Source organism: Leucoraja erinacea, chromosome 17 (assembly GCF_028641065.1).
Source record: "Leucoraja erinacea ecotype New England chromosome 17, Leri_hhj_1, whole genome shotgun sequence".
Lineage (NCBI taxonomy): Eukaryota > Metazoa > Chordata > Chondrichthyes > Rajiformes > Rajidae > Leucoraja > Leucoraja erinaceus.
The window spans coordinates 12,038,549-12,054,807 of record NC_073393.1 but is presented as its reverse complement, the minus strand read 5'-3'; the positions used below and the strand labels follow the sequence as shown (position 1 = coordinate 12,054,807).

At 38.5% G+C, this 16,259-nt stretch overlaps 1 protein-coding gene across 1 annotated transcript in view; it reads left to right on the top strand.

Moving 5' to 3' along the window:
* The window catches only part of rspry1 (ring finger and SPRY domain containing 1), a 34,583-nt gene extending 18,547 nt beyond the window's left edge, over positions 1–16,036 (top strand). The window contains exons 6-14 of the mRNA XM_055648547.1: positions 4,093–4,159; positions 5,661–5,792; positions 6,843–6,958; positions 7,194–7,337; positions 7,559–7,670; positions 11,597–11,699; positions 12,400–12,552; positions 12,722–12,826; positions 14,511–16,036. Coding sequence (XP_055504522.1) covers positions 4,093–4,159; positions 5,661–5,792; positions 6,843–6,958; positions 7,194–7,337; positions 7,559–7,670; positions 11,597–11,699; positions 12,400–12,552; positions 12,722–12,826; positions 14,511–14,607 — 1,029 coding nt within the window. The 3' untranslated portion in view covers positions 14,608–16,036. The remainder of the gene's footprint in view (positions 1–4,092; positions 4,160–5,660; positions 5,793–6,842; positions 6,959–7,193; positions 7,338–7,558; positions 7,671–11,596; positions 11,700–12,399; positions 12,553–12,721; positions 12,827–14,510) is intronic.
* The last annotated feature ends 223 nt before the right edge of the window (positions 16,037–16,259 follow it).

Genomic DNA, 16,259 nt, shown 5'->3' with positions numbered 1-16,259 from the left:
TTGCCAAAACTCAGAATGGAAAAATTGCAATTTCATACATCTTATAATTGGTACCAATCTTGGTGTTTTTGTCTGATTTGTATATTGTATTTTATTCAAAATTGCACAGATGATGTCAATAAGCTGCAATTTTGGTCAAAATGTTACAGTTCCTGACTGAACTAATGGAGAAGATGTTAAGACAGATAACCAAAGATTTGATTTGAAAGGTTTTAAAGTGGTATTCCAGCTCTCAGGGCGCATATGCCAATGTTTGGGTAAATGAAATGAGGCCAACGTTCTTGGAGGGTTGTAGATCAAGCCAGATCAATTATTAATGTCTGTTTGGTGTTATGCCACTGATCTGTTAGAATCCTTATTAAGCCAAGTATACAATTTTGGGAGATTCATACGACAATGATGTTTACCCAAGTTGGGATAATGCATGACTATTGTAGAATGAAAAGTAAATGATTCAAGTTCAAGTAAATTCACCAGCATCCTCAATATGATCATTAGTTTCTTGGGCAATTTAAAACCTATAGCATCAATTAACTGATCTTAACTGGTGTAAGTTATGCTGCAAATCATAAGCACAAACCTCTTCTCTGCATCTGTCATTGCCTCCTTTATCTCCAAAGAATTTACCCATGGCCATCTATTTTATTATCTCATGAACTCATCCAATCACTCAATTTTCAACAATGCTGATGATATCTAACTTTTATATCATTAGTTCTTGGTTTCTGTATATTGTCTGGTTAAGCTGAAATTTTCTCCAACTATGTATTTGACGGAATCAAGTTATCATCATCAGTACCAGTCACAGACTCTGCTTATGTGACATCACCCCTACCTCGCTCTCTAGCAAACCAGACAGTTTGTTCAATCTTGGTTAAAACTTAATTGCCACAAGGAGCCTGGCACCTTAGAGCACACATCAGTGCTATTGCTATGTCTTATTTCTACCTTTAAGTTACCCCTTCCATAATTCACTTGCTGCATGAAATCCTTCGTCTATGCCTTTCACTTGAAGTTACCGGTACTTAATACTGCTAACTTGCAAAGTTCTATTCATTCATTGTCGCCTGCATTTGTAGACCTGCACTGGCTCCTGTTAAAACCAAGTTTCAATGTTGAAACTTATTTCTTAAAACTCTGACATCCATTCTGTAATTTTCACCAGGCCAAATAATTTCAGATGTCTGGGCTTCTGTAATTCTGACCATGATTGCACCACAATTTGACCATCCACCATTTGTGGCTGTAGTTTCAGCTGCCACGGTCTTAGGCGTCTAGACTTGTCCCCATCTCTCTTATTTTGAGAATCCCATTAAAACAGGAACATACAACATTGGAGCTTGCAAAGCCATTCAATAAGGTTGTGGCGGATCCTTTTGTTGGGATAAACTTCACTGCTAGGTTGCAATAACCGTTCATTCAGAAATCTATTATCTCAGCCAAAATCTTCTGTTTTGACCAAGCCTTTGTCCAGCTTCTCTATGCGGCTTGGCATCAACTTTGTTTACGGGAGATTTTGTTTTGCTAAATGAAGGTATTACTTCCAGCTGGAGATGATTTACAAAAGATGGCAGATGTCATAAAATGAGGCAGGACTAGATCAGCCTACAGAAATGAAAAACTGATAATTAAGCCTAAGAACTTTGATGTTGTGCTCGATTTCCATATTGGAAAAGGATGTAGAGACACTAAAGATATTATAGATAAACTTTACAAGGATGATACCAGATGTAGAGTTTATGAATTAATGAAAATAGTGAACAGGCTACCTTCTCAAGTCTGAGATTTTTAAATCTCTAAAAATTTAATTTTGGAGATTTAAACATTTAAACATTTCTCCACTTTAACAGAGGTTATTTCTACACGCATTTCTGTAGCTTAAACATGGCATTTTGTCTATGAGCCAAATATTTATCTCACATTTAAAGTTGTTTAGATACTTGGAAGCAAAACAATCTTGTGTCTTAATCCACTGAAGTGGGTATTAAATTTGACATTGGATCCAGTGTTTTTAAATCCAATGATTGAATTCTGCCCACTCAGCAACACAAAACTGCAGCAAGTACGTCATTGTGCTTGGTGTTACTGTGGAAATCTTTCATTCTGTGCAGAATATGTGAGTTTTTCACATGCCCAGCATGTTACTGTAGCAACCATACAGATGGTTTGAAAACACTTTTGAAATTGAAGAATTGACTGCAGTAAAAGTGACGCCATGGAGTTTGGCTTGATAGAAGGCAAGTGGGATGAGTATTCCATGGTTTCTACAGCCATAAAAGGTGTTATAAAATACTTTGTAATAAGAGGTGCATGGGTAAAGATCTGTTGCTATTACTTTCTGTATGGTGGTGAACTATGAACAGTATTAATGAGGTGGTGTTACGAAAATGGAGGAAGTAATCAAGACTCATATCTCAGATGCATCATAGTTAATGGGTGTAACCGAAAGATTACTTTGTTGGTTATGTCTGCCATATGATTGAATGCATTCAGCAAAATAACTTGATTCTTGGGTGGTGAAGATTGACAGAAAGATATGGGCAGATAATGTGATCTGTGTTCATCAGGACACTGACTCCAGTCGAGCTGGAGCATTGGGAAATTACAGGTGCAACTCGGTTTCATTTTGAGACATTAAAATGGACACATTTAAAGGTTTAACTGTTTAATTATGTCCCCATTTCCGCTCATTTGCTTTATATACTCATTGTCTGCTCTTAAATACACTGCAGGCAGTCTATTCTGATGTTTCACATTAGCTGTCCTCTTACTTTGTCACAATAATCTATTCAGTTTTATCTTCTAGGTGCCCGTGAAATTCCTCCCCACCCAATATCACTCGGGAGCTGCTTATTTGATTTGAGAATATATTTAGCTGTTCATTTTTATTTATTTTTTTCAATTTAAGTTCTGTAAGAGCTATTCTTACTCTGCATGTGGATTTTTCTTTAGAAGAGAGTTGTGGTTTCTGTTAGTCCGGTTTTTTGTTATCCATAATATAGAGGTTGCCTCTAGATAAATGACTAATTCTAATTGTTCTTTGTAACAAGTTTGTGTTTGTGTTCTCTTGTGATGTCTTTTTGAAAAGCAGTGACTCAAATAGTTGAAAGGAAAGTATTTTGTAAACCTACTTGTGCAAGAATGACAGGGATATTGCTAAGGAACATCAAATCTTGAGTGCCAAAAAACTTGCCCTGTTGTGCTTTGCATATCAATTGGAAAATTGTTAATTTTAAATACACATTCTTACTTTCACTTGGCCTTTGGCATACATGATGGAAGTAAGAGAAAAAAGGGTTATATTTTAATGCAGAAATGGGTGTGGATTCCAAATTCCTAGAGTGTTTTGCCATTTTTTAATTTGCCATTCAATCAAACATTTACCACATTGAACAAAGTGATCAAAAGCAGATCTCCCCGATTCTCTTTGTTTTTCTTTCTCTGGATCAATACTTGTGTTAAGTATTCACTCATTAATGAATGGACCTGAATTGTGGTCACTAGCACCTATTCTTGCCATTATCTGATCCCTTGGGTAATGATACTAAATGCAAGGCCCAGCTAATTTTGTGGATTTGTATCTTAGGCCAATCTAATGATATTTTGCCTTCCAATGTTATTTTGCCTACTTTTCCTCATGATTCCCGGCTCCCTGAGGAGCTGCTTGGCCACTCGATAATCTGTCACAGGGTTTTTTCCCTTGTGGATGAGTTGACAATGGTATTTGAGGATGTGTTCTTGAGGGTAAGAGTTCCAAACTATTTTACAGTATGAATGCAAGTAATTAAGCTGATTAGTATCACACTTAATCATTTGACTAATTTGCCTTAAGGTGCCTTTTATATATTTGAAATGCCTTCAAATGATTCCCTACCAATAAATTACTGCTAAATGTTAAGCAGTGTACACAAGCAATTGTGGAACTATCGTTTGTGTTCACCCATTCACAAATGAAGCATTAAAATCGTGTCTGCTTGTACAACCAGGAAATAATCCAAAATTATTATTTACATTATCTAATTCAAGACTCAAAAACTATACAACTATTACATCTGTGGCATTGTATTTATTGTGTGACTCTTAATATTGCAGAGTGTACAGTCTCACCCCATGGTCATGCTTTTCTCTCTTATTGCCTTGGAAAAGTTTGCACAAACAAGTAAGTTTTTGATAATGTATGAATCCATGATAGAGTTGTTCAGTAAAATGTTCAGTAAAAATATTTTTCCTATATTTATATTATTGGTTCACTGATTTCTGGGGCGCATGGATGATTCATTGTGTAATTCTCTTGCACTAACTGATGCAACCCAACAGCATGGTTGAGAAGTGAGAATATTGTGTATGGCAGCATGGTCTCCAATCACTCAGTGATACAACCAATGAGAGTACCAGAAAAATAAGTAGCGTTATTTTGCATCCATCCAAAAGACAAGGATTTACACTGAAGTTCCAAATATTTCTTTAAAAATTATTATACTGTAGATATATCAATAGAAATTTATAATGTATTGTGGCTGAATTCATCCTAGAAAAGTTCAAATAATTAATTAAAGAAAGAAATCTAATGAAAGTTTTGATCAACTATTTCCTTCAGGCACAGAAATCGTTGTCAGAACATGGGTGGGGGTGGGGGGGGAGGGGGGACGGGACAATTATTGGCACACACACACACACACACACACACACACACACACACACACCCACACCCCCCCCACCCACCACCCCGGCCTTATGGATTGGCCCGTTTGCGGGGCCTTTAATCGCCCAGCGGGGGATTCAACATCTGGAGCCTCAATCGCCTCGACACAGCAATTTGACTGTGGGGCGGAGGAAGATCCCGGGGTCCATTTTAAGCTTCGCCGGGCTGGGCGATGAAAAGCTCCGCGAACGGGCCGATTCAAGCTCCGCTCTGACCTTTGCTCCACCAGGACATCCCCCTCCTGCAATCAACGCGCTCTATCCTCAGTCCCACCCCCCTACTTCCCAACTCTGACCGACGCCTCCCTCCACAATCATCGCACGAGGTTCCCCAACCCCCCCCCCCCCCCCCCCCCCCCCCCCCCCCCCCGGATTTCCGCCCCCTGATTTCCTTCAACCCTCAATTTTTCCATGTAGCGTCATGTCCTGCATTTGCACTTCAAATCCTAATTGGATATATTAGTGACTACTTAGGGCACCTAATTTCCCCCACCCTCCCCTAACAAATATATTGGCTACCTCGTCAAAAACCGCTATACATTTTGATATCTTATTATTTGATCACTCCTACTTGTTCAGTCAGTCTTGCATTATGCCATAGCAGATGCTGTTTATGTTGTGTACCAGATTGCAACACTGTAAGTAAAATGTAGACCAGAATTATTCACGGTAATTTCTGTATAATATTTCAGTACAAATTTAATACCACTTTTGACCCTTGATCATTGATGACATAAAGTGCAAGACAAAGCTTTGATAGTGAATTTATCCTGGTTTCAATCAATGTTCCAGTATAAATATTTGAACTGATGTAATAGGATTTATTTTGAAGTTGCAAACTGTAATTCTTTGCACCTGTAATAAATTATATTTATTCATCTGAAAACATTCTCAAATGTAGGTATTTGTGTAAGTATGTACCAGGAATGAGTACTAAAATAATGCAATTTTAATCATAGGTGAAAATAAATTAACCGTCTCTGAATCGTATATTAGTGATCAACTACTATTGTTGGAGTCATGGGTAAATCACAGAGATTACCTTAAACGCCAAGTTGGCTTCTGTGCACAGTGGAGTCTGGATAATTTATGTAAGTTTATCATTTGTGCTTAATATGCCACTGGGATTGATGTACAGTATATTTCAAACATTAATAAATAAATTTATCTATCAAAGGTATTTTATTAGTCACATTCACATACACCCAGGTGTAGTGAAGTGAAATGCTTTTTGCCATTTTGCAGCACACAAAAAAAAATACAGACATAACACCAATGAGAGTCTTAAACACATAGAACATCCCCCCACAATGGCTCCCACCATGAGGGAAGGCACAAAGTCCAGTCCCCAACCCCAGTTCACCCATAGTCGGGCCTATTGAGGCCTCCACAGTTGCCTCTACGGAGGCCCGATGTTCCTACCGTTCTCGCCGGGTGATGTTGCTCCGGCGTCGGGAGAGTCCTCCCAGCGGCCTGGGAACCCTGGAACGGCCGCTTCCGCACTGGAGGCTGCGGCTTCCGAAGCCAACAAGGCCACGCCGGTTGGAGCTCCACAACTGATGATCTCGTCGTGAGATTCCAGGCTCCCGGTGTAAAGTTCAGCGCCGCAGCTGGCCGCTCCACAGACCCGCAGCTCCGTGATGTTTTACCCGGCGGTCTCAGCTCACTGGAGTTCCAGCGCGGCGACCCAGGCAAGGCATCGCCCGCTCCAAGGAGTAGAGTCTTAGTCTGCTCAACCTCTCCCTATAACTCAGGCCCTCGATTCCTGGCAAAGTCATGATTAGGAACGTTTTTTTTTAATTTTGAGCTATTGGTTGGCAAACATGCTGCAAATCAGAGGGGTTTTTTGGGGATAACATTTTCCTCTCTTTCCCCCCCCCCCCCCCCCCCCCCCCCCATTTTACTTTCACCTGGAGCAACCTTTAATGTGGAAGTACTTTTTAATACTTCAATATCAAAGCACAAATAAGTTGTGACCAATTATGTATTAGCAGAATTAATGGTGTAATTTTGGCACACAAAATAATCCCAGTGCAAAATTGATGAGCGTTCTCTCTTGCTGCTAATCTAAAAGCATGATTGTAGGTACTATTGCTCTTAATGCCATGTGTTCAGCTCATAACTTTTGTTTTTAAATCTAGTTTTGAAATCGAAAAGGCAATTCACTTATGAGAAGGTAAATCTCAGCCACATTAATGCCATGTTGAATAGCAACGATGTTAGTGAATACCTCAAAATATCACCAGATGGACTAGAGGTGAGTATGTATCTCGGGACTATTTCCGTGAAATTAATGTTAAGTGAATTTGATTTTTTTTAAACATTGCAATCCAACATTTCAAATAATCTCAGAGCCACATTAGCTTGTTTGGTGGGAAAACAAGTTATGTAATTTTTAAACATTGAATTTCAGTCAAACAGTCAATTATCTGGCTTTAAAAAAAACACATTATTACAAGCATTGAGGATTTAGTCTGTTTGTGTTCTTGCAGGCTCGCTGTGATGCATCCTCATTTGAGAGTGTCCGGTGTACTTTCTGTGTGGACTCTGGCGTATGGTACTATGAAGTTACTGTAATTACCTCTGGCGTAATGCAGATTGGTTGGGCAACTAAGGATAGCAAATTTCTTAATCATGTAAGTTGTCAAAAACTTGGTTTAAAAATGAATTATTTTTACATTTCATAAATTGTTTCTTAAATTTTTAGTTCCAAGAAACAGTTCATTAATTTGGGGTAATCGTTTTGCTAACTTAGCTGAGATAGCATCTGTGGAGAAATGATTGTATTATCAGATCAATGCCAATTCGTTAAAACTATTTTGTGGAATGTTTATGATTTATGTTCCTTTTTTTAAAGGAGGGTTATGGAATTGGAGATGATGAATACTCTTGTGCATATGATGGCTGCCGGCAGCTAATTTGGTACAATGCCAGAAGTGAACCACACATACACCCATGTTGGAAAGAAGGCAAGTGGTGACATTTACTCGCCCCTCGTAACTTTATTTCAGTTTTAAACTTGATTGCAGCAAACAATTGAATTTGATGTGCCTCAATGGCTAGTGATAAATGTGAAATATAATTGGCTTGTTTCTTGACAGCCCAATAATTAACTGAATTATCCAGACACCATGTCTTGAACATGGTTCCTGATCTTTGCATTATGCTGATTACTGGGTAAGGAAGTAAAATGGCATTTGAGGTCTTTCTTGTTGACTGTTATCTAATGCCTGCTGATACATTTTGGCTCCTATTCCACAACCTTCCTGCCATAATTCTAATGTTTCACAGACTTGTTAGGTTCACTGTCCCCATTTCTGCAGCCTTCAGATCATTGTGCTCCAAATCTATTCACTCCCCCCCCCCCCCCCCCCCTTTTAATCACTCCCCGATTAGCATCTGAGCCATCTGCTGCTTTGCCACGGAAATTGTCTCAATGAAACTCTGGTTTATTTTCTGTGCCTTCCTTAAACCTCCTTTTAATCCTGCAGGTTCAAAACTTTGCTGGACTAACAGATAGACTAACAGATATTTCCAGACTTTTTTTTGTGCGCTAATGCCTCTCTGTAAAATTCACTCTCTGTAAAATGATAAACTTGGGGTTGAATGTCAAGTTTGAGGAGACCACAGAAACAGAGCCAGCTAAGTTTCAAGGAAGAGCAGCCAATGTAATCAGATGAGTTTAAAGAGACTAACTCCCCAACAAGTAGGTGACCTTTTGGGTAGATGTATATTCCTGTAGCTTCTTGATTAGTAAGGGTGTTAAAGGTTGCAGGATAAAGGCAGGAGAATGGGGTTGAGAGGGAAAGATGGATCCGCCATGATCAAATGGTGGAGCAGACTCAATAGGCTGAATGGCTGAATTCTGCTCCTATGTCTTGTGAGCTTATTTGCCTTGCTCATTTCGTTCACCAAAGCCAAATGTTGAACCGTCACAATTTTGGATGGTGAGCCAGATGCTGCACCATGTGGATTTCTGAATACTCGAGTAGCAGATTATCAGAGATTTACAGTGTGATTTAGTGACAAATTTTGTTGAAGTACTTCTAAAATGTCTTGCAATATTTCACTAAGCTAAAGTTGTGTGCAAGTGTGTCCAAAAATGAAATTGTATTGACCAAGTGGAAGTGACTGACGGTCGGGGGGGGGGGGGGGGGGGGGGGGAAAGGTGGTGGTATCTTAAAGATTCTTGGTGGATCAACACTATTTGTCATGAATTCAGCAATAATTACCATTTGCTCGTTGAAATCTGCTAACACAGCTGTAACAATCAGGAAATGATTAGGTTTATTTGCAGGGGAAGGAAAATGCTATAAACTTAACGAACTAGTTATTTTTGAATAATATTGAAGGAGAAATATATTCAAACAATTCGATCGATTTAAGTGGTGCTGTTGTCATTGCCTTGGTAGAAGAAAACATGAAGGCAGTTGATTCAGTAGTCTCCATGTTTTCCAAATTTGTAATGAATGAACTATCCAGTTTAACATAAGACGAGCAGGAATAGGCCATATGAACCATCAAGTTCTCTTTTTCACATCTGTCTTCCTTCCCAATCGTTGTGTCCCATGATTGGTCAAGGGATTGGCACTCGTTTAACTTTTCTCTTCACTTGCAGATAATCTTATGTGATTTTCACAGCTCCTTTGCCCATCATTTTTGCATCATTGTGAATTTTATACTCTATTTTATCAAAGCTGAATATTTTAAACTTCCAGTATTGACCCTTTTGGTGCCCCCATTAATGGCTGGCAAAGTTGAAAATGTGAAGTTATTCATATGTGGAGACACAAGAAACTGTATATGTACCAATCTTGAGCAAATATCGGAAAAATTGACTAGGTCAGGCAACACTATGGAGGCAATGGGCAGACAATGTTTTGGATTGTGACCCTTCAGAATGGTGAGTGTGGAGAGGGGTCTAGACCCAAAACATCAGTCCATTCTCTGCAATCCTGAGCTATTATGTATAGCTGCTTTTGTATAATGTGCCTCAATGTATCAGGGGGCTGCGGAGGAGATGAGGACTGGGAATCGCTTTGGAATGGAGTTGCCAATGAAACTACGAGGGTGAAAGAAAACTGCACGTAAAAATAGAAAATGCAGGAATGCTCAGTAGGTCAGGCCACATTTTTGAAAAGAGAAACAGCGAATCTTGGGATATTCAGAAGAAATTTCATACAGGAATTGTTAAAAATGTGGAGCTCCCAATTTGTTTTGTCTATTTCTTGCACGTGACATTTTAAGGAGAAGGTAAAAAAGAATGATAAGGAAAGGAACAGAAAGATAATTTTGAAGTATGGACAGCACGATGGCAGAGGGGTAGAGTTGCTGCCTTAAAGCTCCAGAGACTGGATTGATCCTGACTACGGGTGCTTGTCTGCACGGAATTTGTACGTTTTCCCTTTGACCTGCATGGATTTTCTCCGGGATCTCCGGTTTCCTCCTGCACTCCAAAAATGTTCAGCTTTGTAGGTTAATTAGCTTGGTAACATTGTGAATTGCCCCTAGCTTGTCGGATAGTGCTAGTGTACGGGGGTCGCTTGTCGGCATGGACTTGGTTGGCCGAACGGCCTGTTTCCGCGCTGTTTCTCTAAACTAAACTAAATAGGGAAGTGAAGCTTTTGGGCCAGATGGCTTGCCTATGCTGTGTGAGAAATATAGAAATAAAAGGATTTAATGTAAATTCAGCTTTTTTACTTAAAGTAAGCAAATATTTTTGAAAATGTGATTGTATTTAACAATGTTTGTTCTATACCACTCTGTCTAATTGTGTTGCCACTTTCAAGGAGTTATGGGCTTGTACCCCAATATCTCTGCACATCAATGCTGTTTAGGATCGTGCCATTAGTTGTAAATTTAACCGCTACATTTGCCCTCCCAAAGTGCAACACCTCACACTTGCTCGGATTAAACTCAGCCTGCTATTACTTTGCCCATTTCTGTAGCTGATCTGTATCTCGCTGTAGTCCATGACCTCAATAATGATGGTGTAATCTACAAACTTGCTAACCAACCAGTCTACGCTTGCATCTTAAGTCATTTATATATATTACAAATGGCAGAAGTCCCAGCATAGATCCCTGCAGAGCTCCACTGGTCACAGACCTCCAGCATAAATATTGTCCGTCTTCTATCAGGCCAATTCGGAATCCATACAACCAAGTCACCTAATCCCATGCAAATCTTCGGATTCACCTACCATGGGGGACTTCATGAAAATCCATGTTGACATCATCCACTGCCCTACCCTTATCGATCACTTTTGTCAGCTCCTCAAAAAACTAGATCAAGTTAGTAAGATGATCTTCTGTGTACGAAGTCATGATGACTGTCCATAATTAACCTATTCTCTTCCAACTGGGAGTGATTCCTCTCCAATAGCTTCCCTACCATTGATTTGATGCTCAGTGGCCTATAATTCCCTGGATTCTCTCTACTTCCCTTCTTAACTAAAGGGCCAACATTAGCTTCTCACTAGTCTTTTGAGACCTCGCTTGTGGTCTTCCACAACTAAAATTCATTTGATTATGTGGCTCAGTCTTCAGATATTTGACACGCATCTCATAATGGAATAGTTGCTATAATTCAACATCACAACCTTTCTTCCCTTAAATAAAATGAGACATTATTTTGTCATTTAACATTTGAATGGTTTATTAAAAATGTGATGTGGATACTGGTGCGAATGTAATATTTGTTTATGTAAATACGATATAGTGTACTGTAGTATCTAAACAATTAGATTGAAGGAAGGGACAAAACTTGACGCATTGTCTATCCATTCGCTCCACAGATGCTGTCTGACCTGCCGAGTTACTCCAGCCTTTTGTCTTTGGTTCAGTATTTTGTTGTGTTGCTATCACCTAAGAATGCATTTGCTTTTTCCATGCAGGGGACACAATAGGATTTCTCTTGGATTTAAATAAGAAGTTGATGATTTTCTATCTTAATGGAAACCAACTACCCCCAGAGAAGCAAGTCTTTTCGTCTGCCACGTAAGTAGTAGATATTAGAAAGAATGATTTGAATTGATACTGATAAAACCCACTTGCCAATGAAGGGCAAAACTTGAAAATAAGCTGAAAATGTTCTTCCATGGTTAATACCTTGATGAAAATATTTCACTTTTCTTAATTTTTATTCTTACATTTTATATCTTGAACAATCCTTTTTGTCGGTGTCGTATAACTGATTTCCATTTTATTTTTGAAAGCTGCAATAGTTTAGGGAATATTTTAAAAATCATTGTGCCCACGAGGCATTTTGTAAATAACTTGGTATTCTGTGTACAATTACTTGATTGGGACAATTAAAATGGTCCATTCAAATATTTTGTACTAAGCTTGTATTAATTGTAATACTCAAATCGCAATCCTTTAAATGAGTTTTTAAAGAAGGGGAGTTATTTCTCGAACACCAGTAAAAATTTGCAGCCTGTCGATATTGCATTTGTAAGCTAACAAAAGTGAATAAAGTACTATGAATTTCGAGGTCAGTGTTGTGGGTGTCAGGGCACTAATAAATATATTACGCCTCTTTTCAGTTTTACTAAGCTATTGTCCTTTCAACACCCAAGTTTAAATATTGCTTGCTATGTACATTTTTCACTGGTTTCATATAATTTTGAAAAAAGCATTCTATAGTAAGATCAAATCCTGAATATAGTTTCGTTTTTTTCCATTTATTTAATTGCAGATCGGGCTTTTTTGCTGCTGCTAGTTTCATGTCCTATCAACAGTGTGAGTTTAATTTTGGAGCAAAACCATTTAAGTATCCTCCAAATGTCAAATTAAGCACATTTAATGAATATGCCTGTTTGAGTCCAGAAGAGAAAATAATACTTCCAAGGTGAGTACATTCAGTAAGAAGCAAACCAATTGCATTATGCTATATTTTTTAAATCGAAAGTTGTTTTTCTACAACCAATCTGAGTGTGGGAGAGGTAATTAGAAATGTGAATGAATTGCCAGATATGGCATAATAGTTTACAAAATTTGACATTTGTGTTGTATTTAAGGCACAGAAGACTTGCTTTATTGAAACAAGTGAGCATAAGGGAAAACTGCTGCACCCTCTGCTGTGATGAGATGGCTGACACAGAACTAAAACCTTGTGGACATAGGTATGTAACAGTCTTGTTTTAGTTAAAGCAAATTGATGCTCTAATCTGCAGTGTTCTGTTCAGGGTGATCTTCACCTCTCTCCATATTTCCTACCTTGTCAACATTTTGAAGCACATTGACCTTGAAGAATTTAATTTAATTTATCAGCCTTCCAGTAGTTTCAGTACAGTTCATATAGCTTTGTGGACTTTTCCAAACAGTTTACTGCTATTCCCCTTTCCTATCTTTCTCGTAGAAATAGCAGGACTAGGGCATTCAGCCATGTGTAGCCTTGAGTGGTTGAGCATTTGGTATGATCTTTGACCTCAGCACAGTTTTCCTGCATTAACATCAGGCACACCTGTGACTAGTGGCGTGCCTCGGGGAACGGTGCTTTACTGTTTGTCATCGGTATCAATTATTTGGATGAGAACATACACGGCAAGATGAGCCAGTTTACAGAAAGTGGGTGGTTTTGCAGATAGTGAAGATGGTTGTGAAAAAATGTAGCAGGATCTTGATCAATTGGCCGAGTGGGCTGAGGAATGGTTGATGGAATTTAATGCAGAGAAATGTGAGGTGTTGGATTTTGGGACATCTAACATGGGCAGGACTGACACAGTGAATGGTTGGGCTCTGGGTAGTGTTGTAGAGCAGAGGGATCTCGGAGTGAAGGTGCATATCTCCCTGAAGGTGGAGTCGCAGGTACATTGGGTGGTCAAAAAGGCTTTTGGCACATTGACCTTCATTAGCCAGAGTATTGAGTATAGAAGTTAGGAGGTCATGTTGCAGTTGTATAAGACATTGGTGAGGCCACATTTAGAGTATAGTGTTCAGTTCTGGGCACCGTGTTATAGGAAAGATGTTGTCAAAAAGTTGGAAAATCTACGGTGAAGCTATAGGGAGAGGTTGAGTAGGCTGGGACTCTTTGTTGGAGCACAAGAGGATGTGATGATCTTGTAGAGGTGTATAAGATCATGAGAGAAATAGATCGGTAGATGCACAGAGTCTATTGCCCAGAGTAGGTGAATCGAGGACCAGAGAACATAGGTTTAAGGTGAAGGGGAAAAGATTTAATAGGAATCTGAGGGGTAACTTTTCCACACAAAGGGCAGTAGATATATGGAACAAGCTGCCAGAGAAGATAGTTGAGGCAGGGAATATCCCAACAGTTAACATTTAAGAAGCAGTTAGACAGGTACATGGATAAGACAGGTTTGGAGGGATATGGACCAAATGCTGGCAGGTGGGACTACTGTAGCTGAGATGTGTGGGCAAGTTGGGCCGAATGGCCTGTTTCCTCACTGTATCAGTATCATCTATCAAAATTAATAATTTCCCTAAATAATTATATCCAAGAATCTATCAATCTCTCCCAAATATTATCAATGATTATTACCAAATATTATCATGTGCTTCATTGACCAGTAGGAGTTGTACAATATTTAGTCTAATGTGACCTTTTATCATTAGCATGATTTGATGATTGTAAAGCTGTCAAACTCTGAGTCTAAGGAAGCCTCTAAATTCACATAGATGTATTCCTTGGTTTCTTCTGATGAAACTGCAGAGAAATAATTAAAACGTAAAATGGGGAGATGGGTCGTGCAAATACCCAAAATATGTACACTGGATTAATTGTGTGGTTGTACAATAGTCAGCTGGATATTTAAAAAACTTTTAACATGTTATTGTTTTCAACAGTGACCTTTGCATGGAATGTGCCTTGCAGCTGGACACCTGTCCCTTGTGCCGTCAAGAAATAAAGACCCGTGCCAGGCTGATCTCGCACATCTCCTGAATTTTTCACTTTCAGAATTGTTCTGATCACCATCATCATTACCATCATCATTAATACCACGTGCTATCGAGCTGGGACATGAACCTTACAAAATGCAATGGGTGTGGATGATCGTATTAGTTGAAGGAGCCTAACTTGGCACAACTTCAGTGGAACAACTTCAACAAGGTTGATTATGTGCATGAATATATTGCACCTACGTGGCTGAATTATAGCACTGCATTGGTGACCCAGGTTGGCCAATGAGGGAAATGATGAAATGGTATACGACAACAGTAGCGTGTTACTATGAAGTTGGGATGAAGTACATTTGTTAAGGAAGAGGGACATTGTTGGATCAGTGTAGAGAAATTTATACTGTTTTTAACATATCTTGCCTGAATGCTTGACATGGACATCAGCAATGAACATCCCTCATCTTCATAAGTCCAAAACAAAATTGATTTTCAAGATGCAAGTTCCAGCTTGTTTCAAGAATTAAGAGGTTTATTTGTTGTTTTTTTCCCCCCTTCTGGCTGCAAGACGATAATGCTTTCTACGCTGTATTTTTATTCAGCATCTGTAGCTCTCGGGCTACGGAAGATTCCGAAGGATATATGCAACAATGTTTGAATAATGGAATTTTCATCTTTACACTATTACCTGTATGCAGAAATGTTTACTTTTGTAGGCAGTGTTTCATGAGGGCCCAGGCATGACAAGAGTAACAATATCAACATTCGCTGGATAAATAATACAGAGGAAACTGAACTCAACTCTGATTTGCCAAATTAGTTGGTAGAATCTGCGATACGATGATTCCAAAGAACATTTTTTTTTAAACAAAACATCTTTAGTAATTAACATATTTCACAAATTTTGTTTTGAACGCATTTGTAATCCATCCACAAAAACCAAGCCTCGTGGATAGCAAGATTATAAATTATTTATTTAATACAGTACATGTTTTACAGATCCAAGATGTTGTCATCCACCTTTGTCCTTAATGATTGCATTAACCACATTTTGTAATGCAATAGATTTCCGCCTTCTCCTCCTAATTTTGTATCGGACCAGAAATGCACGTGCTGATGACTTAATTATGAAACTTTGGTATTTTGAATTTGGTGTAGTTGAAAGGATTCTCACAACTGGATAAATCAACATGTGCTACAAAGTTTATATGAAGCAGTTTGGAAGTAATTGTTGAATTAATGGGCTTGAAAACGGCACCAATGCTACTTTGAAATGATTTGGTCGGTCATGTTTTAAATGGTGACCTGATCATACTGTACTGCATTAAAAGTACTGTGGAAAATCTCACTACATTCCTATTTACTGCTGTACAAAAACACACAAAATAAAAATGGTATTCTTTGCCCAGTATCAAACACCAGAACAATTGGTGTTTCAGAATTATTTGCATAATAAAATTTGAATATTTAAAGACTTTATGTGTTTATTGGCACTAAGTAAACTGTAGATTAATGTTTTGGACACTTGCACAAGCTATATATGTATTTAAATTCTGACAAATGTGCTCATATGCCCAATTTACCTTCCATTTACAACCATCAATTTTATGTATACTTTTTCATGCTTTGCATATAAAGTATACAATTGAGTAACCTGAAATTGGTATTCACAGTATTGAATAACCTTACATAATTGTT